The sequence below is a fragment of the Parasteatoda tepidariorum genome, chromosome 8, assembly GCF_982258835.1.
Source record: "Parasteatoda tepidariorum strain Cologne lab strain chromosome 8, Ptep-v5.0, whole genome shotgun sequence".
NCBI lineage: Eukaryota > Metazoa > Arthropoda > Arachnida > Araneae > Theridiidae > Parasteatoda > Parasteatoda tepidariorum.
This window is the reverse complement of record NC_141762.1, coordinates 111,644,970-111,669,851: the sequence shown is the minus strand read 5'-3', so window position 1 is coordinate 111,669,851 and position 24,882 is coordinate 111,644,970. Positions and strand designations below refer to the sequence as shown.

General features: G+C 32.6%; 1 protein-coding gene across 1 annotated transcript in view; it reads right to left on the bottom strand.

Annotated features, from left to right (window-relative positions):
- Positions 1-24,882, bottom strand: part of Fhos (Formin homology 2 domain containing) — a 262,345-nt gene that overhangs the window by 219,955 nt on the left and 17,508 nt on the right. The window contains exon 2 of the mRNA XM_087149345.1: positions 3,862-3,927. Within this exon, the coding sequence (XP_087005471.1) occupies positions 3,862-3,927 (66 nt within the window). The remainder of the gene's footprint in view (positions 1-3,861; positions 3,928-24,882) is intronic.

Here is a 24,882-nt window from a genome sequence, read left to right as displayed (position 1 = left end):
CGTTGCTTATCCTCTTTATCTGACATATGTCAGATAAGCTCCTGGACCACACTGAACGCGAGAAAATCCGCAACAAAAAGAGGATTAGATGTAAGATTAGCTTAGAAAGGCAAACCACAATATGTTCCGGCGAAGATGCTTGAACACAGCATTTTTTTGCAAGTTTTCTGCCTCCCTGAGAATTTACGCACTAAAGATGGCCACTTACAAATCTGGCCAAAGGTGTCTAGGTTCCTCGGTCGCATTTTATGTCCAGACGGATGTAGATTTTATTTAATTTCTTTATCAGAATTTTATAGAGACTGATTGTGATCGGTCTGTCTCGTTAATTTAAAAAGTATCGAAAACAAATAATTATTCTAAATTCTATCAATTGAATTAGAATAAAATTATAAAGATTGGAGGATTAGCAAGGCAACTTGTATCAAATGTTTCAAATTTCAACTAGAAAAACGACAGTTGCTGCTTAAGATTGATATTTCATAAAAAATTACTAGCGTTTTGTAACAGAGTTTAGAAAAAATAATGAATTAGTATGAACGTTTTTTTTTAAAAAAAATAAGTGTCAACAATATAAATCAAATGACCGGAATATTTCCTTATCGAGACACATTGCCAAATGGATGCAAAAAAAAAAAAACAAAAAAAAAAAGAAATGAAAAAAAGAAAGAAATCCTTATTTCACTCGAAAAACTTGGTGCGTAGGGGGGAGTATGGCTACGAGTCAGACCCTCGACCTCGTTCCCTCCGAATTACAAACGGACCTACTGTGGCCGGGATAGCCTGATTGGCAGGACGTTGGACTCGCGTTCGAGAGAACGGGAGTTCAAATCCAGTCGGCAGAAGCATCCTCGCGTATTAGATGGTGACTGGTGCACGCTAAATCTGTCGGGGTCACAAACTACTCCAAGTTCTAATAACAACGCAATACCTCTGGGAGTACTGATCCAGGAGTTCCCTCGTCTTCAGGATTGCGTTCAAAAATACAAGGCTACGGAGTTAAACATCGTTAGTCGTAAACTCAAATTCGGGTTAGCTGTTCAACTGCAGTTACAAAATACAAGAAGAAAAAAATGGGTGCCCTTTCAAATAAAGGAAGGAAAAAGCAGCATTTTCGGCACATTTTTCACTTTCCTGTTACCGAAAATGTAAAAATGCTTGAGAAAGAAGAAAAATTATACTATGTGGTATGGAGATGACAGTACGCTAATGCCAAATTTTGATTCGACAAGATTAAGATATATGAAGATGTACTACGTCACTTTTTAGATTGATGAAAACACAATAAAGGCATCCATTGAATAACAACTCGTGATATCGCTGACAGATTAAATTTGTCGAGAGGTCATTCGACATTTAACAATTATTCTCAATTCTATTATTTATCTCTCTATTATAATTCTTATATAATTAGATGTATTCTCAATGCTCGACACATGAAAAGAAATTTATGCCGTCGCACAAGAGGTCATGCAATTTACAGATAAAATGGCGAATGAACAATACAAAATTCAATAAAATATTCATTCACTACAAGAAAATCGTACTGTTCTCACTATTTCATATTGTACTGATATTGTACTTCATATTGTACTCATATTGTACTGATATATTTTGCTTTGGATATATTAATACAATATTAGAAAGCACTTCTTTGCGGATAAATTGTGTGAGCTGATGACGATATTATATCTTTTTGTTATTTTTTCCCCGACTTTTTAATTATTTTTATTTTTAATTTTTAATAAATTTTTAAATATTTTTTTAAAAATATTTTATTTATGAATAATTTATCTTCACTTTCAAAAAATTATGTATTTTTTCTATGTTGTTTATAATTTTTTTAACTTACAGTCCCTGGCCATATTATTAGGCGCACTATAAGATTCTACGTAAAATTATAATTATCGTTTGATACTCTACAGCATTATTGTTTTGAAACCGGTTTAAACTTGTTTGTGTTCGTGTGTCAATGGATTAACATTGTATAATGCAAATACGTTAAAAATAAATACTAATAGGAAGTGTATAAAAAAATCATCTGAATAGAAACCTATTACACGCATGTTTAAATATAAAAGCGTTGCATATAATTTCGTGTAACAAATGCAATTATAAGAACACTGCAGTGCTTCTCATCATCGGGTCTCATTATTATAGTATACTAATATACTACCTGATATAATAAATATTCTATATTTATATAATATATCGTCTGATTTATCCAATCCTCAAATTTATATAATATATCGTCTGATTTATCCAATCCTCAAATTTATATAATATATCGTCTGATTTATCCAATCCTCAAATTTATATAATATATCGTCTGATTTATCCAATCTTCAAATTTATATAATATATCGTCTGATTTATCCAATCCTCAAATTTATATAATATATCGTCTGATTTATCCAATCCTCAAATTTATATAATATATCGTCTGATTTATCCAATCCTCAAATTTATATAATATATCGTCTGATTTATCCAATCCTCAAATTTATATAATATATCGTCTGATTTATCCAATCCTCAAATTTATATAATATATCGTCTGATTTATCCAATCCTCAAATTTATATAATATATCGTCTGATTTATCCAATCCTCAAATTTATATAATATATCGTCTGATTTATCCAATCTTCAAATTTATATAATATATCGTCTGATTTATCCAATCCTCAAATTTATATAATATATCGTCTGATTTATCCAATCCTCAAATTTATATAATATATCGTCTGATTTATCCAATCCTCAAATTTATATAATATATCGTCTGATTTATCCAATCCTCAAATTTATATAATATATCGTCTGATTTATCCAATCTTCAAATTTATATAATATATCGTCTGATTTATCCAATCCTCAAATTTATATAATATATCGTCTGATTTATCCAATCCTCAAATTTATATAATATATCGTCTGATTTATCCAATCCTCAAATTTATATAATATATCGTCTGATTTATCCAATCCTCAAATTTATATAATATTTCGTTTTATTTAACCCATTGATACACGAATTGATAAACAAGTGCAAATCCGTTTCAGTCGCGTAAAAACTATAAAGCTGTATAGAGTATCACCAGATAATTAATGTTTTACATAGAATCTTAGAGTGCGTCTCATCATTTGGCCAGGGACGGTATTTCATGGACTTTAAGTATTTGCAGCTTAAGCGCAGTTAATGAAACTTATTATTTTTCTTAATTTTCTTCCCTTTTCTTTAATTCTTTTTAGTCTTTATTGTAATTTTTATATCTATCTATCTATGTAAATATCTTAGATAGATAGATATACACCGAAGAGCCATTACATTATGACCACCCTCCATCTATAACAATGGGCTCGCCCTGGTTTTCATGGTTTCTCGCCCAGGAGCAATGTCTTCATGGAGCACATTAGGACCCACAATCCTCATAGAACAATCCCTGACGTCTGTAAGCTACTTGAACATAGTTCACCCATTCATGGCAACAGTTTTTCCTGCGGGGGATGGTGTTCACCAACAGGATAATGCACCGTGTCGTAAGGGTCGAATCGTCGAGGAACATTCCAGTGACTTTCAAGTCATGTCTTGGCCCCCAAATTCACCTGACCTTAATCCAATAGAGCATTTGCGATCCTACTCGGAAAACCAAATTCGTGCTGCCACGATAGGGAATTGCAGGACCAGTTGGTGAGCGCTTGGAACCAGATACCTCAGACTAACTATCAGCACCTTGTGGAATCAATGCCACGGCGGATGCTGACAGTTTTGAGAGCTAAAGGTGGTCCTACATGTTATTAGCAGGGGTGGTCATAATGTAATGGCTCTTCGATATATATATATATATATTTACTCACCGTGGATTGTTTCTTCGAATAGATACTGAAGGGTTTTGTGGACGTTCTCGTTGGCCGATGCGTCCCCTATAAAAATTGAAATAACAATCAATAAAGTAATACATTCAACTCTTTTAGATTCAAAATTTATAACGCTTCCAAAGAAAACGTTGTTTTATTTGTTTAGACGTTAAAAACGTTCGTTTAGATATTAATAATTAATAACTATTATCATATAGTATAATTATCATATAGTATAATTATCATATAATATAATTATCATATAATACAATTCATTTAGATATTAATAATTAATAGTTTTTGGTTTTCATCAGTTTAAGGACGGACCCCACCCAGAATATTTCAAAAATTCGAAAAAAATTTTAATTGCATTTTTCGAATCTTTGTACCCTTCCTAATGTCTGTCTAAAACGATTTCTCGTTACCTAACTTCATTTGGAAGTTATACCGGAAAATCGAGAGTCGTCGCTAAGCATGTAGAAAGATCCGTTCGGTCGGATTAGGAGGGGCGACATTCTTTTTGTGTCTCATCCATTCTGTTGACGGAGAAGATATATGGACCTGGAATTTCAGAATAAAGGTTAGTCATTGCTAATTTAATAATTTACTGGATTGAACATAAGTCAAAACTTTAAACGCGTTTTTCTCAAAACGCTGGTTTTTGACCTGGCCTAACGTATTTCTCATGATCTATACAACGAAATAAGCTGTTCTTTATTTTAAATTACGTAAAAATATATTCCTTAGAAAGTAGCATAGGATTTTTTTGATATTTTTATATTTCGATTTTATATTAGCATTCTAATGAATATTTTTTTAATGAAAAACTTAACTTTTTTTTAAAGTTGCCGCCATTTTGGTAATTTTGCGAATATCAAAAAACAGCTAGGCTACTTCTTAGATAATGTCTTTACTTTTCAGAAAATCTAAACAATATCGTTTTCCTATGTTTCAGGACTTCTAAATCCATGAGGCCAGTGAGGTGCTACTTTTGGATGACCAGCCACACACGGAGCTGACACCAACTTATTTTTTATTATTTGGTAAAAGAAATTTTTTAAATTGACTTAAATTGTAGCTAAATAACAAAAAAAAAATCAAGGAATCTCTGCATTGTCTCTATTACTTAAAAGAATTCAAGAAAAACTTTAATATTTTTCCACCTCAGGGTGGTGTCCCCCCTTAAAATCAACAATAGTCATAAAGATATCGTTTTCCTATTCATTTTATTCTCGATCATGTTTCATGTTCTCCCCGATAGAGGGCAGTATTTGACTATTTGATGAGGTCGTTTTAACTTTTGGTAAAAGAACTTCTGCTGATGTTAACTAAATTGCGCAAATCCACATCTCAATGATCAGGTAATTGCATATCAATATTGGATAATTTACCAAGAGGATAATTTTTTTGCATATCTTCATCTGATATTTTAGAACACGAAAAATACATTTTTTCCACAAAAATACAGCACAAGAATTAATTCAGAAAAACTGAGTATGCCTATTATATATGTTAACGGCAAAGTATGAAACGCTGGCATTCTATAGAATGCCTGTATATAATGCCGGAAGATTTTTGGCAAGGTATGAAATATGAGAAGTATTACATACTTTCCCTAAGCATTGTATATAATACCTAGGTATTCTATAGAATGACAAATGCTATTTAGGCAAAGTATGAAAAAAACGTCCTGATGAGGATATTATGTAAATGATGGGCATTTCTCAAAACAAAAAAAATAATTATTCCGAAAAAATAAAGAGAGTGCCATTAAAAAAAGTTTATTCAAAATGCGTAAAGAAAAATGAAAGTTGTATAAAACATAATTTATGCCTTTCTTATTAAGGGAAACAAAATTTTCATATAAAAAATAAGACATTAACCTGCTTGTTGCAACATTTCATTACATTATAAAGCACATCGGAGATGTATTTTATACTTCGCCTGTTTCTCATTTGGCATTCTATAGAATGCCTAGGAAATGTGTGAAATATAAATAGTTCCATACATTGCCGGCTAGTTTTAAGCATTATATACAATGCCTAGGCATTCTATAGAATGCCGGATTTCAAACTTAGTCGGTAACATATCGCTCATTTGGTGAAACAATGACGTCACTGGTAATTACTTTAATTATCAGTGACTTCATTGTTTCACCAAGTGAGCGATATACAAACAAACCCAGGACGTCAAAAAAAAGAAATAGCCACGTCAATGCTATGACGTCAGAAGAGGACCTTTATACTTCCGGTAGGGTTTGTTTGCTTTTTTAGGATAGAAGATGAATAAAATATTTTTGTATGCCTATTTTAATAGAGAGTGCCTGTTTCACCAATCTGTTTATAATTATGTACCAATTGTCTATAATTATAAATTATTCACCAATCTGTTTACAATTATAACTAGTTAAAAAAAATTCTAACACTCGGAATCTATGTGACCTTTTCACGGAACCCTAGTGATCCACGGAACACCATTTGGGACCCGCTGCCTCAGGGGCGGATTAAGCGTAGGCGGGGCCCTGGGCCATTAAAATTTTTGGGGTCCTATTAGATTAAATTTTTTTCTCGTATATTTTTTTTAATTCAAATATGAAAGTATTTATATATCTCTTCATTTAAGAGAGCATATTTAAAATAAAAATAAGGAATAATAATAATCATAACATTTTGAAAAAATTTAAAAAATCATTGTTTTTCTTAATTTATTTTCAAAAAATCCATTATAAGGGGCCCCCAAATCATTGGGGGGCCGCAGGCCATGGCCTAGTCTGGCCTAATGGGTAAACCCGCCCTGCGCTGCCTAACAAAACGCTGAAAAAATAACGGGGACAATTTTCACAACTGAATATTAAAAAAAAAAAGTGCAAATACACCTGCTCCTTGAAAAAGCTTTTTTCTTCTTCTTCTTTCAGTTTATTTATTCTTCTCATGAGTTGGAAAGAAAAAAAGCTTTTCTCGACAGTTTTTTCCCCCCCTCTATGACGTAACAATCTCGAAGGGGAGAGGGGGGGGGACGCAGGAGGATGTTATATGAAACGTTAACGCTTACGTGATTTTCAGGAGTCTTCTTAACGAAGTCGGAGAAACTGATGTCTCACAACGAGAAGTCAAAAAAAAAAAAAAAAAAGAGCTTTTGTTTTCATTTCCATTTCGCGATCCCCCCCCGACATCGTCAAAAGCGGGTTGCTGTTCCAAAATGAGGTATTATATCCTGGAAACCTACTTCAAACGGGAAACCAGGACATATTTATTTTAGACATTTGTGCCTTCTTCCCCATTAAGCCTCTCTCACAGTTACAAATAATATTATTATCTGAATGTTGGGAAAAAAAAGCGAGTCATTTTCATCATCACAATGGATGATGTTTCCTACACTAGGGTGCACTGCGAGCTCTTTTACCGCCTACACTTCCGGGTTACATGTTTCCGGAAGCCATTTGACTCGAGTTGTATTTCTTGTACGTGCGTGTACTTGTTACCTGATCTATTATTTGTTTTTAAAAAAAAATCAAAATAAAAAATAATATTTATAGAAACCACGTTTTTGTAGTGAAGAATAATAATTAAAAAAATAAGAATTTGAAAAACGCGGGATGTATGAAATACACAACAGTAATGTTATATTAGTGTGTGTATGTGTGCTCATGAGAATATGCATATCTGTGAATGTGTATGTGGAATATGTTTGTGTATATGCATGTGCATGAGAATGTATATGTGGATGTGTATGAGTAAGAAAATGTGTATATGTAATGTTATGCATTTCATGCGCCCCACGTTTTTCGTTTTTCACATTTTCATTTTTTAATTAAACTCAATTTTTTCATTCACTGTACACAAAATTTTTCAACTGACATGTGACACACATTTGAAATAATCGAATCGACAACAAAAGACAATCGCGAAAATATTAATTTTTCTTCAATTTTACTTTACTTCGTATGTCTTTTTCTCTTCATTTTCATGCATTGTCATCCAATTCTGAACTATGTGCCAAATTTGAAGTCTGTAGCTAGTCGGGAAGTTAGTTGTTTAAAATCGATTACAAAATTCCACCCGAACAGACATACACGAAGACAAGTTAATATAAACGTGGTAAAGAAAAGAATCGTTATGAAGAATTGTCATTTGAAGACGTAATAATCGTCCTTTGAAAAAAAAAAGAATAGTTATTGAACACTTCTTACTTTACCAACAGTATACCAAATTTAAACCTAAATGATAATTTGTAAAACGAACCTAATCTCGAACAATATACTAAAACTAAATGGCGCATGGTTTGCCACAAGAACAAACAGTAATAACCAAGTAAGACGAGACTCAATCGGGACTGCTGAAAGATGGAGCATGTCACCTTTTCTTAGTAATGCATTTATAAAGAACTAAAACAAATTTTCACCTTAAACTCACCAGAATTACTTCATATCACTTCATATTACTTATGAAATACGGCAGATTTGAGCTCAGAAATCATTTATTTCTTTTATTAATAACAAGATTATATATTTTAAAATATAGCCACGTAGATTAAGATGATGCAGCAATCTGTTGTATACTTTCTAACCGGAATTAGAGCAAGTCAAGAGCACGAGATTGTTGTTGTTTACATTTATATTGAAAACGCCATCATATTATTTATAATTTGTGCTAAAAATCATGAGATTGGGATTTTTGTAAAAATTAAAATGCAATTAAAACGAACAAACACTATTTTTCTTAGCGACGTGGTTCGAATCGCATCTTAGTGTCCCCCAGTGGTTTCAAGTTGAAGAACGTTGATGGATTGCATTTTCAATATAAATGTAAACAACAATCTCGAGTTCTTGGCATGCTCTACTTCCGGTTAGAAAGTATACAACTGCCTATTCTGCCAGGCGATATTTTCAAACGGATAATATCGTTTTCAGTAAAAGAAATGAATCATACAATTTCCGAACTCAAATCTGTTGTATTTCGTAAGATATTAATGATATTAAGTCATTCTGATGAGTTAAACTGCAGTAAGCAGCTGTATACTTTCTACCCGGAAGTAGAGTAGGTCAATATAGGTAGAGCAGGACATGGTTGCTAGATTTAAGTAGGTAGGTATTTTATTAACGTCGCGCTGGAGCAGCACAATGGGCTATGAGTGACGATCTGGGAAACATTCCCGAGGATGTTCCGAGGACGTGCGATCGCAATTTCGATCCTCAACAGAGGGCCTGATGACCTGAGCACAAAGTCGAGCACTTTACGGTAGAACGGTTTAACGAGGACCGATACCGTGCACCCTCAGTCCCTACACAAACTGATCCAAGTGGTCACCCACCCGCTTACTGACCGCAGTCAGTGATGCTTGGCTTAGGTGTTCTACTGGGAACAGTGTCTTTACGAACTATTGCTGTACTTTTGACTCTAGAAACGGCATGCTAAAGAAACGCAATCAGTGTCACTACTTGAGACTCTCACTATTATCATATGTGATGCGGTTCACTATTTTTTTTTGAGTTGTCTATACATAGAATTAAAATGCGACCTCTTATTAAATATAAGTTTTGAATTACCTTGCGTCCCCTACCAATTTTTTTAAGAAAAAACAATTTAAAAAAATCAACCTATTTTTTTTTATTTTATTAATAAATACAAGGAACTAAAACAGAACATAATACACAAGTTTTAAGTTGAAATTTTAAAATTTTTTCAATGTGTGAAAAACATTTAATTTACCATCAGTTTACTGTCTCGGGCATATTAAAAAAGTTAAATATTAATCTTTGTACAATATTTTTTAAATCAAGGGATAACACGAAGTGATACTTCCAGTGAAGTGTTACGCCATTTTTTTTTTACCCTTCTCTTACACCTTTCTTTCTTTTTCAGCCACCATAGCATATACAATAGCACAAAAGACATGCGTAGTCCTTCCTACAATACAACTGCAAAATTCCCAAACAAAACTCGGCAAGTTTCCAATCACAGCAGATTATTTATTTATTATTATTATTATTTTTTTTTTGGTTCTGGTCGTGTAAAAATGTGGTAAAACAAAACGTAGTGACAAATTCTGCTACGCCCGAGTTTTCCTTACATTTTTATAGAGTTATATTTTGCTTTAATACACTATCAGAAAGAACTCGTTTTGACGGAAATTATTAATCTGGATTAAAAAAAAAGAATTGGAAATCATTTATTATTTTTTTAAATTTTCAATTAACCATCTTTTAAACTTTTTTTTCTTATAATTTTTTTCTTCCTTTTATTGAAAACATTTTTAAATTTTTTTCAAACGATTTTTTCCTTTTATTAAAAACATTTTTAAATTTTTTTTAAAACGATTTTTTCTTTTTATTAAAAATATTTTTAAATTTTTTTTAAAACGATTTTATTTTTATTAAAAAAATTTTTAAATTTTTTTAAAAACGATTTTTTCCTTTTATTAAAAACATTTTAAAATTTTTTTTAAAACGATTTTTTCCTTTTATTAAAAACATTTTAAAATGATTTTTTTTCTTTGGTTAAAAACATTTTAAATTTTTTTTAAAGCGATCTTTTCCTTTTATTAAAAACCTTTTTAAATTTCTTTTAAAATGATTTTTTCTTTTTATTAAAAACATTTTAATTTTTTTTTTAAAAACGATTTTTTCCTTTTATTAAAAACATTTTTAAATTTTTTTTTAAAACGGTTATTTCCTTTTATTAAAAACATTTTAAAATGATTTTTTTTCTTTGGTTAAAAACATTTTAAATTTTTTTTAAAGCGATCTTTTCCTTTTATTAAAAACCTTTTTAAATTTCTTTTAAAATGATTTTTTCTTTTTATTAAAAACATTTTAAAATTTTTTTTAAAAACGATTCTTTCCTTTTATTAAAAACATTTTTAAATTTTTTTAAAACGATTTTTTCTAAAAACATTTTTAAATGCTTTTTAAAACGATTTTTTTCTTTTATTAAAAACATTTTTAAATATTTTTTAAAACGATTTTTTCCTTTTATTAAAAAATTTTTAAAATTTTTTAAAACGATTTTTTCTAAAAACATCTTTAAATGTTTTTTAAAACGATTTTTTTCTTTTATTAAAAACGTTTTTAAATTTTTTTAAAAGGATTTTTTCCTTTATTCTTCTTTTGTTTCTAGCGTTCTCGTCTAGTATTCTTTGTGTAATTATCGTCAATTTCAATCTATGTGTTAGCTTAATATTTACAAAGCTAGTTATGCATTTGGTGACTGTCATTATTTAAAAGGTCTCTCAGCAAATTGTCCACTCAATTAACTTTAAAGGCTCAACAAGTGAGTTAAGTACGCGTCTTATTGCCCGAGTCATTGCCAAAAAACAATTTTTCTTGGAGCGTCCACGAGGAGTTAATGCACACAGAAGAGTTGGATAACATCCAGGTCGGGTCGTGGTTTTTAGTTGGACGATAAGGGAGAAATGCGCTCTCTCGTAATTGCTCAATGGGAGACAAATGGGCCTATTCTTTAAGGAGACGATAATTAAGCGAAGATTTGGTGTATTTATATGTTGCCTTCTTGTGTAATTCATTTGACAAAAAAACAAATACTTATGGATACTATGAGCGTATTCGTAACTTACTACATTTTCGTACATTTAAGCCGTGGTGGCTCAGCCCTTGTCTGAGGTGACACGGGTTCGATCAAAACGATAGGTGGTCGATAAGAATTCCGCACCTGCTCACACCGACCATAGTGCTGACGTGTAATTTCCTCAGTGGTAACGGGATCATGGGTAAGAGAACCCCAACCGTCAGGCTGACTGTGGGAGATTTTCGCGGTTTTCTTCTACATGTAAAGCAAATGCGGCCCATCAAAAAGTCCTCCACCAGGGCAAAATTTCTCCCAATACTTCATCCAAGAATTCCCTTGTCCTCTGAATTGGGTTTAAAATGACAAGGATACGGAACATTAGAAGTCGTTAACCCAAACAGCTGGGTCGGCTATTGAACGACGATTATAAAATAAAAATAAAATATACCCATTACCAAAATTAAATAAGTATAATGGTCTTCAATAATTGTCGTTTTATTACGCTTCTCTTAAATGAAATAGTACCTTTTCTTCATTAATAATGCTTTTTAATGCATAGTTTTTTTTAATTCTAGTAGTACCAATTAGAGAAATCAACCAAGCATCATTAAAGTCTGTAATAATATGACAACATTTTACGCTTCTTCCTAAAGAATTAGTACTATTTATACATTAATTTCGCTTCGTAGCTTCGTTATTTTTATTTCAAAAATCAGTACTTTTAAAAATATTTTATAGTAAATCACCATTTTAAACCATAACTATAAACACGTGGTTTCATTTAACTTTAAAAATGCTAATTTGATGACGTAATCCACTTATGTCACCACGTTCACTTTAGTCATTGAATTTATCTGGCAAAACGAAAAAAAAAAAAATTAAGAATGTACAATAAAATCCTTTTTCAATCAATGAGAGCTAGCTATAAGCCAGTAAACATCGCTGATGATAACATTAAAATATATGGCAGAATCGTCAGCATCTCATATTATATCGTTTGCGATTTTTTACCAATATGAAAAAATTCTATTTCTCTAAAACGATCAAACTGAAATTTTATGAACGGTATTTAGGACTGAGGGCTAAAATTGCAACTTTTATCTACTGTCCAAGTTCAAGGACGCTAGCACAAACAGAGTTGTAAGAGAGACAGACAGAAAAACTCTTCATATTATAATTATAGATTATCTTAATCATCCGTTTTCTAATAGTTATCGCAGAAAATAGCATTAAAAAAGATGCATAGAAATATCAATTTCATGGATTTCATGGCAATCCAGCTGGACGGCCAATTCATAATTTCGGGGAATATTTGGATACGATTTTTGATTAAGAGAAAACCTTAGAAACTTTTAAATTACAAGAAGCGAGATGAAATGTGAAAACATCTGAGAATTAACTGGATTAACCACAGTAATACTATTTACGAGTTGAAATTTGACCGGCTGAAAATTCCATTTTAAAGTCATATTTAGAAATTCCAATTTATTCGAAAGTTGGAGCAATTTTAGGTGGTTTTTTTTTCATGATTTGTTTCTCTTTTAGTTACATTTTGGTTCCATTTTAAATCTTATAATTTTCCAAATACTTTAAGACTTAAAAAACTAGAAATTACGATGGGGTGTGTAGAAAAATATGCCAAATAGTTCGACGGCATAAAAATATTTAGCATTCAATAATAAGTTCGAGAGCTATCAACTGTCAAATTTAGTTGCAAGTAAAAAATATCATTCGAACTCATCTATAGCCTGCTGAAATGCAACTACGGATTTGACATTCAATGCGCTGCAAGAGTAATTTTCCTTTATCAACTTGAAGCGGAGTTTTTTTTTTTTTTTTTTTTTTTAATTCTTTTAAAAAATGCATCCGTTTTTATGTGTTACTGATCTGCAAAAAAAATTTTCTTACCGACAACTGATTATATATGGATCCATCTTCCTTCCTTGTCGTCTATTTATTTTATTTAAAGAATCTCAAAAGCAAAATTAGAACCATTCACAAAAATTTTTTTATTCTGAACGTCATAAATAACTTTCGAGTGCAATTCATCAAGGCTCAGATTTTAGAACACCTCATCATAATTTGTTTCATTTATTTATATGACAGATATCTCTTTTATTATTTTTTTTAAAAATTCAGTTGACGATTTCTCATGTTTTGTATTTATCACTGGCAGACGATTTCAATTTACTTTAAAAACTGTGCATACGATTTCGTATTCTTCTCTTTTTTTGATTTATCACGTGATGCATTTCGTTCTTCCGGAAGATTTATCAGGTGTTCTTTAAAATTATTCCTCTGCTTCGAAGACTGTTAACTTGAGTAACGACGGTTAAGGTTAACTCTGTTTGTCAACTGGGGTTCTGGATGGAAGGCGCGACAAGATAAATTTTAAGTTCGCGGAAGAATAATGGTGATGCTCTTTCATTCCGATACAAATTCTGCTGACGAGTAAAAAAGAACCCTTTTTCCACTTCGGGGCTGATGTAACAGACACCTGCTAGGGTTGTTTGAGTCCTCTGCCAACATTTTAAACAAGGCCAACAAAGAGCGACTCTGTCTGGAAATTGTTTGATTGAAATCTTCTAATTTAAAAAGAAGATAGATGAGACTGAAAAGATTCATCTTAACCTAGTTTTCTAAACAAGCATACAAGTTTAAATGTTTTTCGTGTGATTTAAATACATATGTTGAAGCTTTAATGTTTTAAGTCTAAAATTAGTCTTTCAATTTTTAATGATATTTACTTCTTAGCAGGTGGTCGGAATATATACATTACAATGTTTTTATGCATGTTTGTATGAACAGTGCAGTGTACAAAAAACAACCCTTGGTAACATTCGTTCTATTGATTGGATTATATTAATAAAACATTAATTAAAGGGTACATAAAACGACCCGTTTCTTACATAACACTTTCAAAGCACTTTTCTATAAATTTAAATATTGGAAATTCAACAAGAACTAGCGAAATGAATTTGAAATTATCAATAAAGTCATAATAAATTCTGAATATCACATTTTGCACATAAATATTTCTTTAAAATTGTCTCGATTGAAACAGACGGGCAAAAAGTATGATTGGCTTTAAACAAAACGGGGTTTGTTGCTAATCCGACAATCACGACTATTGCATCTGAAGTTATTCGTGAGCAGATCAATAATTTCCAGAATTATTGATTTATTCCCTTAATGATAGTCAGTTTTAAATATTTTTTAGTTGAAATTTAGAGAGATGCTACATAGACTTAGTTATCAAAAGGAATCGTCTTGCCTCCTAATGAAAAGAAATCTAAGAATTTATTCTAGAAAGGGGCGTTTATTATACACAACTAACGATCCAAAGATCAAAAAAATTTTTTTATTTCATTGTAGACGCCAATCTAACTCAGCTTAATCAAAGACTACAGCGGGGAATGAAACGCAACTATCATTTCAAAATAAATATTCTTTTCGTTCCAGATTATGAAAGAGATATTTTGATCCAAGCATGTTGAATCAGTGCCAAGAAAATAATTCTGATATTGACTTTCGCGATTTCAAAACAACAGTTACGAGAGAAGTTTTTCCTCAGAAGGTTTCAGAAATTTAAAAACAAGGCGACGCTTGCCGGTTTTTTTCCTTCCTTTTTTTAAAAATTATGCTACTATAACAGAATAAAATTTTTACCCCTTTAGTATTGACAATAGCAACTTTGCAAAACCGATTTAAAAAAACAACGATTTTTAGAACTGGAATGTTGAACGTCTTCTCGCTAATATTTTATTTTATATTTAATATCCAAACAGCCGACCCAATTTCGGACGTACAACTATTAATGCTCAACTCCGTCATTTTGAACCCAATCCAGAAAGACGAGGAACCCCAAGAGGTATGATTTGTTATGGAGGATTTTGTGACTCGACAGATTTAACGTGCATTAACTACGCAGAGTGTCTTCCACCGGCGGGGATCGAACCCACGACGCCTTGGACATGGGCCCAAATAGCTAGAATCTTTATCTGATAAAGATTAGCTGGCGCTGATGTCATAGGTCACGTGTATGTACGGGAGCTCTTCTTGGAGTGCAAGTACCCAATCGGCTCTCATGAATTTGCCGCTTAGAATAATTTAGAAATATGACGAAATTTGGAAAAAAAGAAAATAAACATGAAGAGCTCTTATATTTAGATTGCTCGAATGATTTCACTCATTTTATGCGTTGAGGGAATACTTTTCCTCCATTTTGAGGGTCAAGAATTAAATTCGTGGGGAGAAAAAGGTATGATTATTCAGAGAAAATGCGTTTCTGCATCGATTTTGTAACAAAATATCGTCTGATCACAATAAAAAATCTATTACCTTTGAACCATTATGATTGCATTTAAGGTAAAGGGAAAAATTGACTGTAGCAACAAATGGTGATTAAAAAAAATCGTCTGCCAGGTGAACTCAATCGCCATTTCTTTCGTCGAAAATGCACCACTTGTGCATTTTTTCCCTATTATTTATTTTTATAAATATGGAAGTATGAATATTTTATAATCTGAAAAATACTTTATTTCACGCTTGTTTCGTAAAATATTTATTTTCGAAAAAAGTGACCACTGGCTAGCAGCAGAATGTTCCAATTTTGCCTTATATTTTCGGTATGTAAGTACGAGCTTTGAAGGACGTGAAAATCAAATTTTTTGACAGAGCAATTTTCTTCAGGAAGTAGAAAAGTTGTTCCATCTGCCAGTGTTTGACTTTGCTGGCGCAATTTCCATCAATTTGTTACGGATAAATTCTTTTTTTTTTATTCATTCTAAAATTAGTTATCAAACATTTGGCAATCACAGAGAAGAAAAACCCACACTCTTCTATTTTTCTTTATGTGTGGGTTTGTCAAACGAAGATTCGTGTTTCTATAGAATAACCCGCGCGTATATTTTTTGAATAGTCAGCGCCTACCGTTTGCCAAAACGCGGGGCATTTTTTTTAATGAGTTAATGACGTCTTGCAATTACGAATTTAGTTACATCAATCTTTGACATAATTGTTACTAATCCAGCGATGCAATTCTTCTAAGTATTTCATCCTAAGATTTCACATCGCGAAAACAATTTTTTTAGCCTTCTTTTGTTGTTTTTCCTTTAAAAAAATGTTAAGATATTTTCGTTGCAAGAACAGAAGGAGAAAAATTGTGATCACTAGTTACTCATGGGTCAAATGCTTTTTTTTTCTTCTGGTTTGACTCCGGTAAACACATTTCAAATCATGGGTCTCCACGGATGTTTGTCGTCGGATTGACTTTCAAATACTGCCTTATGCACGTCTTTCACAAAATACTTCTTCAGCATTCATCTTTATTATTACAAAATCACCGTCAAGCCAGTCATTATACATTAATAATAAAAAGAATATAAAAATACTTTAAATTACACTCTATAACAAAAAAATCAACGCACCAAGAACGAGTCGTCCGATTGAAACGAAAATTAGTGGATAGGAAGACAATGTACAGAATAGTAAATGATTAAAATTAACAATTGAATAATTTATTGCAGAGTTACAGTAACAAGTTCAATAAGGCGTTGACCCGCCTCTAGCCTGGCGACAAGCTGCCACACGGCGTGGCATAGACCGATAAAGCTCCCGGATGGTCTCTTGTGGTATTTCCTGCCAAATTCGATCCAATTGTCGAACGAGGTCATCAACATTCCGTGCCAGATGCAATCGCCTTTCCATCTTATCCCAGACATGCTCAATGGGAGAGAGATCTGGTGATCTGCCAGGCCAAGAAAGAGTTTGACAAGCTTGCAGACAGTTCATAGCAACACGTGCGGTATGTGGTCTGACATTGTCCTGCTGACAAACCAGCCCAGTGCGCTGCAAAAGGAACGGTAGCAAAACAGGTCTTAGGATGTCGTCGACGTACCGCTGTGCAGTAAGTGTACCTCTAATGGGGACCAAAGGGGTCCAACTGTCAAAGGAAATGGCACCCCAGACCATAATGCCTTGTTGAGGGCCGGTGTGGCGTGCAATAGTGAAGGCAGGATCACCCCTCTGCGTCTCCAAACACGTCTTCGATGATCGTCAGGACACAGTTGGAAGCGGGATTCGTCGCTAAAGACTACATGTCCACAGTCGGCATCATTCCAGCCTGATCGAGCGTCGATTTTGCGCGTCTTAGTGCGTTAATTTTTTTGTTATAGAGTGCATTATTATGTAAATGCATTAAGAATGACTGCTGGTGAAAAAAAAATGAGAATTTAAAAAAAAAATTTATCAAGCAGCAACGGTCGCCATAGCAACGCATGCGCACTGTTACTCTTGAACACAGTTGAAAATGTGATGACGTCCAAATAAACTGTGCACGCCATAAAACCCAAAACAAGACCCACTTTGCCAATGGGTAACAAAAAGAAAAAAATTGTTAGTTAACCTTTATTCGAATCAATATATGATTAAAATCATGAGTTAAATAATTTCGATGTCGTAAGAATTCCATTTTTGAAACTTATTTAAGAATTATTTTAATTTTTTTTTTTTACTAATGGATGATTTTAATTTTTGTCATGCTTTTAACATTTAAAAAGAAAAAAACGCTACATTTTTTCTAAATTTAATAAAATATTTTCAAAATTTTTTAATAATTAAATAATTAAGGTTTCTAATGAAATTCCAAGAAACTGAAACGGAAATTTTCATTTGTTTTACGAATTATTTATTACGAATTATTGTTTTACGAATATATTATTACTTTATTAAAAAAAGTTTCGAGCGCTCTAAAATAAGGTATTTTATTTTTATTTAAAATGAATAAAATTAAAAGATCTCAGCTGTTTTGTAGCAAACGTTACACAGGTAGCAGAGCATCATTCATTTTATGGCAAAAAATACGTATATTTCACGTTTAAATTTTACGAAGCATTCGTAAAATTTACGTTAAACTGAAATATCGAATCATAACAAGAAATGGTTATCCAAAAAACGTAAAATTAAGACGTAAATAAATTCTTTTTTTTTTTTTGCGAATATTTTATCAACAACTTTTTACTAAGTAAGAAAGAGTACGTTTTTTTACATATTACTTACGTCAGGAGTTTGTCAAAATTTATGTAAGTTGAAGGGTCGAATTATAGCAAAAAATTGTTATCCCAAAGACGTAAAATTGACGTTTCCTTTACGACTATTTTACCGACCAATTTTTACTAGGTAAGAATGAGTACGTTATTTTTACATAATATTTACGTCAAAATGTGCGCAAAGTCAAATTATACAAAAAAGTGGTTATCCAAAAAAACTGAAAATTTGCGTCAATAAATTCAAACGGAAATTTACCGAAATTTAAATTTTAAATTTACTTCGTCAAAAATACGTAAAATACACAGAATCATTTTTACTAAATCTATATAATAGAGATTCTTTCGTCAATCTGTCGTGAAATATGCGAAAGCAATCTTACTGAAGATAAGTTGGCGAGGGCGGGATAGCCTGGTCGGTAGGGTGCTGGGCCCATGTCCGAGAGTTCGTGTGTTCAAACCCCGCCTGTCGAAGACTCCCCGTGTAGTACATGGTGACTGATGCACGTTAAATCTGTCGAGTCACAAAAGTCCTCCCTGTTCCCATAACAAATCAATACCTCTTGGGGTACTGGATTGGAGATCGATCGTTCTCTGATTCAGGCCAAAATTACGATCTGTGGATGAATGAATGGATGTGTGAATGGATCCGCCCTATAAACGGGTGTGACGTATGGTGTGGCAGAAGTCGAATTCTTGATCATAGATGGCGTCACTGGAAGACAATCGCACCCCAGGCATACGAAAGCAATCAATCAATAGTTGGTGAAATCCGTTTCGTTAATATTACGTAAAATATATCATAGCTGTTTTACCAAATAATCTCAACGGTAATATCATTCAGTCAACAGTACGTAAAATTTACGTTTATTTTACGTATCATGGCTACATGGGTACCTCCTAGGTACCGAGCTACATGCTACATGGGTATCGTGCTACCGTTTTTCTCCTCAGTTTTCAAGACAAATTGACTAATATCATTCACTAAAGAAATTTGCAAATATCTTGGAAGTCCGTTTTAGGACGGTTAGTGGGTCAAGTTTTTTCCAAACAATCCTTTTTTGAGGATAATTTTTTTTTTTATTCTGAGCATCCCAGCTGTAAGATAAACCACGAAATGCTGCATTGACCCATTTATCGTCAGCAAAGTATTATGTTGCTCTTTAAATCAGTTTTTTCTCTATTCAATTTTTTTTTCTCTCACCTCAATCTTAATTCAAGATTGCTGTACGTTTGATATACATTTTAAGTAAAAACTTGGTAATTGGTTTGATGCTGCTTAAATTCGTTAGAGTACTGGAATATTGGTAACTAAATATATTTATTTTTGTTAAAATTAGTTTTTTTTAAATTTTTATAAAATTTTGAAAATATTTTCAAAATTATCAAAATTTTTATAAAATTTTGCTAATTTTGAAAATATTTTTATTTTATTTTCCTTAAGCCAAAATGGTTTTAAAAAAAGTGTATATTTGATTACCTGTTATTTGGAGTCATTAACGTGATTTTCATGACTTATTGTGTCCCCAAGATATAAATATTTTTTTTCCACGCAATTTCAGCTCTGATAAAATTAGAATTACAAAAATGTTTAGAGATAGTTTAGATTCATTAAAGCTCTTAACATGTGCTCAGATATAATTTAAACTCCTGTAAAAAACAAGTTAAGTTTCAGATACATTAAAGTCGAAAAAAAGCAACAAAAAAAAAAAAGCTGTGCAATGATGTCGGTGAAATCAAAACCACCTAGAGACCGCTTAACAAATTCAAATTTAAGTCTCGTCAGTATAATGATTGAGGCATTTAACATACTTTTCCACAGACATCCTTTAAAATTTCATTAAGAATACAATGAATCCCAAATCCGATATTCTTAGAATCTGACTTCATTCATATGAATTACTCAAAAAACCTCCATACCGCTTGGAAATGCAGCCTGTCCTGATTCGACTTTTGAATCCCTCGGCTACCATTGTTTTCCTTTGTTTCGTTTTTCAACTATATCATATCTTATTGCTCTCAGTTCGTCTGGCTACTAACGCAGGGGAGCCATCCCCGCTGCAGAGGATTAAAATTGCGATCGCACGTCTTCGGATCATCCTCAGGGATGTTTCCCAGACCGTCGCCCATAGCCCATTATGCAGCTCTATTGCGACGTAAATAAATTGACTACCTACTGAACAGTTAGAGATTTTTTTTATCTCCTAAAGTATTATTTGAAGCAAGACGTTACGTTCAATTATGGATGGAGGAATCGTGGTGGCTCAGGGGATAGAACACTCGCCACCCAATGAGGTGATCCAGGTTCGATACCAGCAACAGCTGATCGATTCGAACTCCGCACCCGGCTCGCACCGACCACAGTGCTGACGTGAAATATACTCAATGGTAGATGGATCATGGGTTAGAGTCCCTTTGCCATGAGGCTAACTGTGGGAGATTCTCGTGGTCTTCCTCTCCATGAAACGCAAACGCGAGTTAGTTCCCTCAAAAGTCCTCCACGAATTCAAATTTCTCCCAATACTTGATTCAGGAGTTCCCTTGTCTTCTGGATTGCGTTCAAAATTACAAAGCTACGTAGTTTAATATTAGTAGACAGAAACAAAAAGCTGCTGTTCAGCGACTGTTATAACAGTACTATCAACGAGATGGATGAGTATTTAGTACAGCTGTGCATGTGTGTGATTAGGTGGTAATAGATATCCATTAGATATAAGTATAAATATAGGTTTTTATGACCCCCCCCCCTCGAAAGAGATAAGTGCCACGAAAATTGCTTTAATATGGCTGACGTTGACATGAGTTTGCCTGGAGCATTAGCACGATACCTAATGATACTGAATCTAGTCAAAACCATTTCCTGGAATTTAGTTCACTGCTATATTTATTGTTGAAAAATGTAAGTCTTATCTGAACTGCCTAAAGAGAAATTTGATTGATTGATTGATTTGTTCATTTACGTCGAACTAGAACTGCACAATGGGCTATTGGCGACGGTCTGGGAAGCATCCCTGAGGATGATCCGAAGACATGCCATCACACTTTTGATCCTCTGCAGAGGGGATGGCACCTCCGCATCGGTAGCCCGACGACCTGCACGCGAAGTCGAGCACTTTACGGTAGAACAGTTTAACGAGGACCCATACCGCATACCCTCGGTCCCTACGCAGACTGATCCAAGCGGTCACCCACCCGCACACTGACCGCAGTCAGTGATGCATGACTTCGGTGATCTGCAGGGAACCGTGTCTTAACGATCAGTCCACTGCGGGACTAAAGAGAAATTTGATAAATCACTAAAAATTTATGTAAGAATGCGAAATATTGACGTTTTTTTTTTATAAAACCAAATAGTTCAAAATATCATTAACAATTTAAATAGAAAAAGAAATGTTTAATAAATGATAAGGCAAAATGAGTTGAACATTAGTAGTCGTAAACACAAAAATTGGGTCGGCTTTTCAACGACGGTTATAAAATATAAAATTATAAAATAAAATTACGGATGGAGAGAAAACGAACTGATTCTTGACACGTTTAACCCACATATTTAAAACGTGCATCTTGTTAAAAAAAGAAAAAAATTGGAATCATATTAAGGAAGAGTGTCCTCCAATTTTTAATATCATTCCCATCAAGCGCCATTCCACTTAGAACAAGTTGTGATGTGAAAGGTTAAAACAAATTTAAAAAAAAAAAAATAAAGAAAGAAAGCATAAAGTGTTGTTTTCATTGTAGCTCTGACAAGGTGAAGAGGGCGAAGTTAAAAAAAGATATCAATTTTCATTTATTTTCTGATTTCAATGTCTTTATAGTAATGAAGGCGACCATGTTATAAACAGAGACGTTTCTGTTTACGAATGCATTTAATGAATAGACTATTCTACAGTCAATAAAAGTCAGACAGCTAGGCATCTCTATTCACTTTTTGCACATTTGAAAACCGGATTTGAATAGTTTAATCATCCCTGTGAATTAACTTTTCTATATTGGATTCGTAGCTCAAACCCCGCTATAGTGAAGCTTCAAGGGACCGAAAGTTTAGTTCACTATAACCGGGAGTTCACTATACCCATTCCGCAGGCAATTTAACTAATGGTTCCCAAACTCCTCCCTTTTATTACACATTATTTAAATAAATGACTGAAAAATATTAATTAGTAGCGCAAAATGTGTTATTTTTCATCACTCTTCGCCTTGCTTACAAAAAAAAAATATTTAGTAATCTTTAGCTGATGAGTAAGGCCCGGATTTTGATGACATTTGCATTTTTTTGCATTTTTTGCATTTTTGGACATTTTTTGTCCTTTAGAGCATTTCTTGAGATTTATAGGGCATTTTCTTTAAATTTTGGGGCGTATTTTGCTTTTTAAACCATTTTTTAAATTTTTTGTTAATTTTTTTCTAATTTTTATTATTTTTTATAATTTTTTATTATTACACTGGCTTCCAAACAATGAAGAAAATCTCTAGGATATTAACAGGTGAAGCAACATCTTTTCAAATTGAGGAAGAATTGTCAGTAAGTGAGACCGTCCTTTTCGCACCAATAACATCAATAGACGTTGAAAGAAGCTTCTCCTGGTATAAAAATTTGCTTTCAGACAAGAGACGTTCGTTTACATTTCAAAATATTTAAAAAAAATTTAATAATCCACTGTAATTCTGATATTTAGTAATATTATGAGATGGAAGTTGTTATATTCATTAAAGTTTCTATACAAAATGAAAATGTTTTGGAGTCAATATATTTTCCTTTTTTTTTTGTTATTTTAGGATATAAAACATATTTTTCAAACTTTAATGAACGTAGAACAAGTATTGCATTGCTTTATATTTTTTGAAACGATTCATAATAATTTTAAAGAGTAAAACATTGCTTCAGTTCAATATTTTTACTCCTATTTAAGTCATGTCATAAGGCATTTTTAGCGCAATTTTCGCATTTTAAGGGCATTTTTTGCCGTTTGTAAAGGCATATTTTGCACTTTTCAAGGGCATTAATTCAGATTTTTTAGGTCATCAAAATTCGGTCTCTACTGATGAGCAAATCTGACAGAAAATTCATATTGATCCCACTGACACCTTAGAGGTGCACTATCTGCCAGGGTTGGAAATATCTGCTTGGTTTGTTTAGGGATGGGAAAGTGAGATAAAAGAAGCTTATCGCTAATTTCCCCTCAATAGATGATTTTAAAAATCGGTATATGTATTTATTTTAAAGTAAAAATTTCAGAATTATTACAAAAAAAAATGAAGAAAAAAATCAATCGAAGACAGAAAAAAGTTCATTATATCCAACTTTCTCACTTTTTTGGTTCACTATATCCACAAAAAATAACACTATACGTGTATAGCAAAGCACGAGACCTAACATTTCGTTCACTATATCCGGGAGTTCACTATAGCGGGGTTTGACTGTATTATTTCATTTCGATTCATTGTAGTTCTGTTGTATTTTAAATGTCACGTACGAAAAAACGAACTAGGTTCTTTCGTTGAAATAAATATCGATTGTCAAAAGAAATTGTGGATCCAAAGTAAGTTTAGCAATCGTAACGAGTGACAGAAATGAGTGGTTGTTGACTTCCACCGGTAAATGTTGAGAAACACTTAGTCGCTTTGATAAATGTCCGAAATATATACTAGGTCTAGTTAAGTATCACTGTCCGGCAGGGTTCAAAAAGATTCAGAAATTTTACCCGTCCCCGTGGACGGTTTGTCCAACAATGTACCCGTCATCCTTTGAAACTAACCCGTAGCTTCTAAATAAATAAAAATATAATTTTCTCTTATTTATTTCAAACATTTATATAAATTGCAAATTATAAATGCATTTATATAAATTACAAACATTTATATAAATCGCGCAATGAATTAGTAGTTACTAGGATTACATTATACAGTAATGAAGGAAATACTAGGTTACTAATAGGAACCTAGTATTTCTTTTATGAAATAATTTATTTCTTTTATGAAATAATTTCTTTCTTTTATGAAATAATTTAAATAACAAAGGTCAAGTTAGCTGGAATGTCAATTTATCCGAGGGTACTGCGTTTTTTAAATGAATCAAATATGACGTTTGCCAGTTCCACAATCAAGCCAATGATTTACAGAGGTTTCTGAACAGAAATCTAAAAGAGGTTTTCCATTTAGGTAGATGTTCATAATTGCGTTTAACGTTTCTTGTTTATGACCAGTACGTAATGTGTTTTTTTTTTGTAAGTTCATTGCTGAAAAGCCCCTTTCAACCTGCAGTACTCCCGGACAGAGAAAACATGAATTCCACCATGTGCAGTATGTTGCTGTATTTCTAGATTAGAGGGTCATTTTAGAAGTGAGGCGGATAGACTCTTGTAAGATAACAAAAAATGAAAATGTATCACGAACATTAACGAGAAAATGGCCGATCGCGCGGACGTCCGATTCGAGAAATTCGTTGTCCGCTG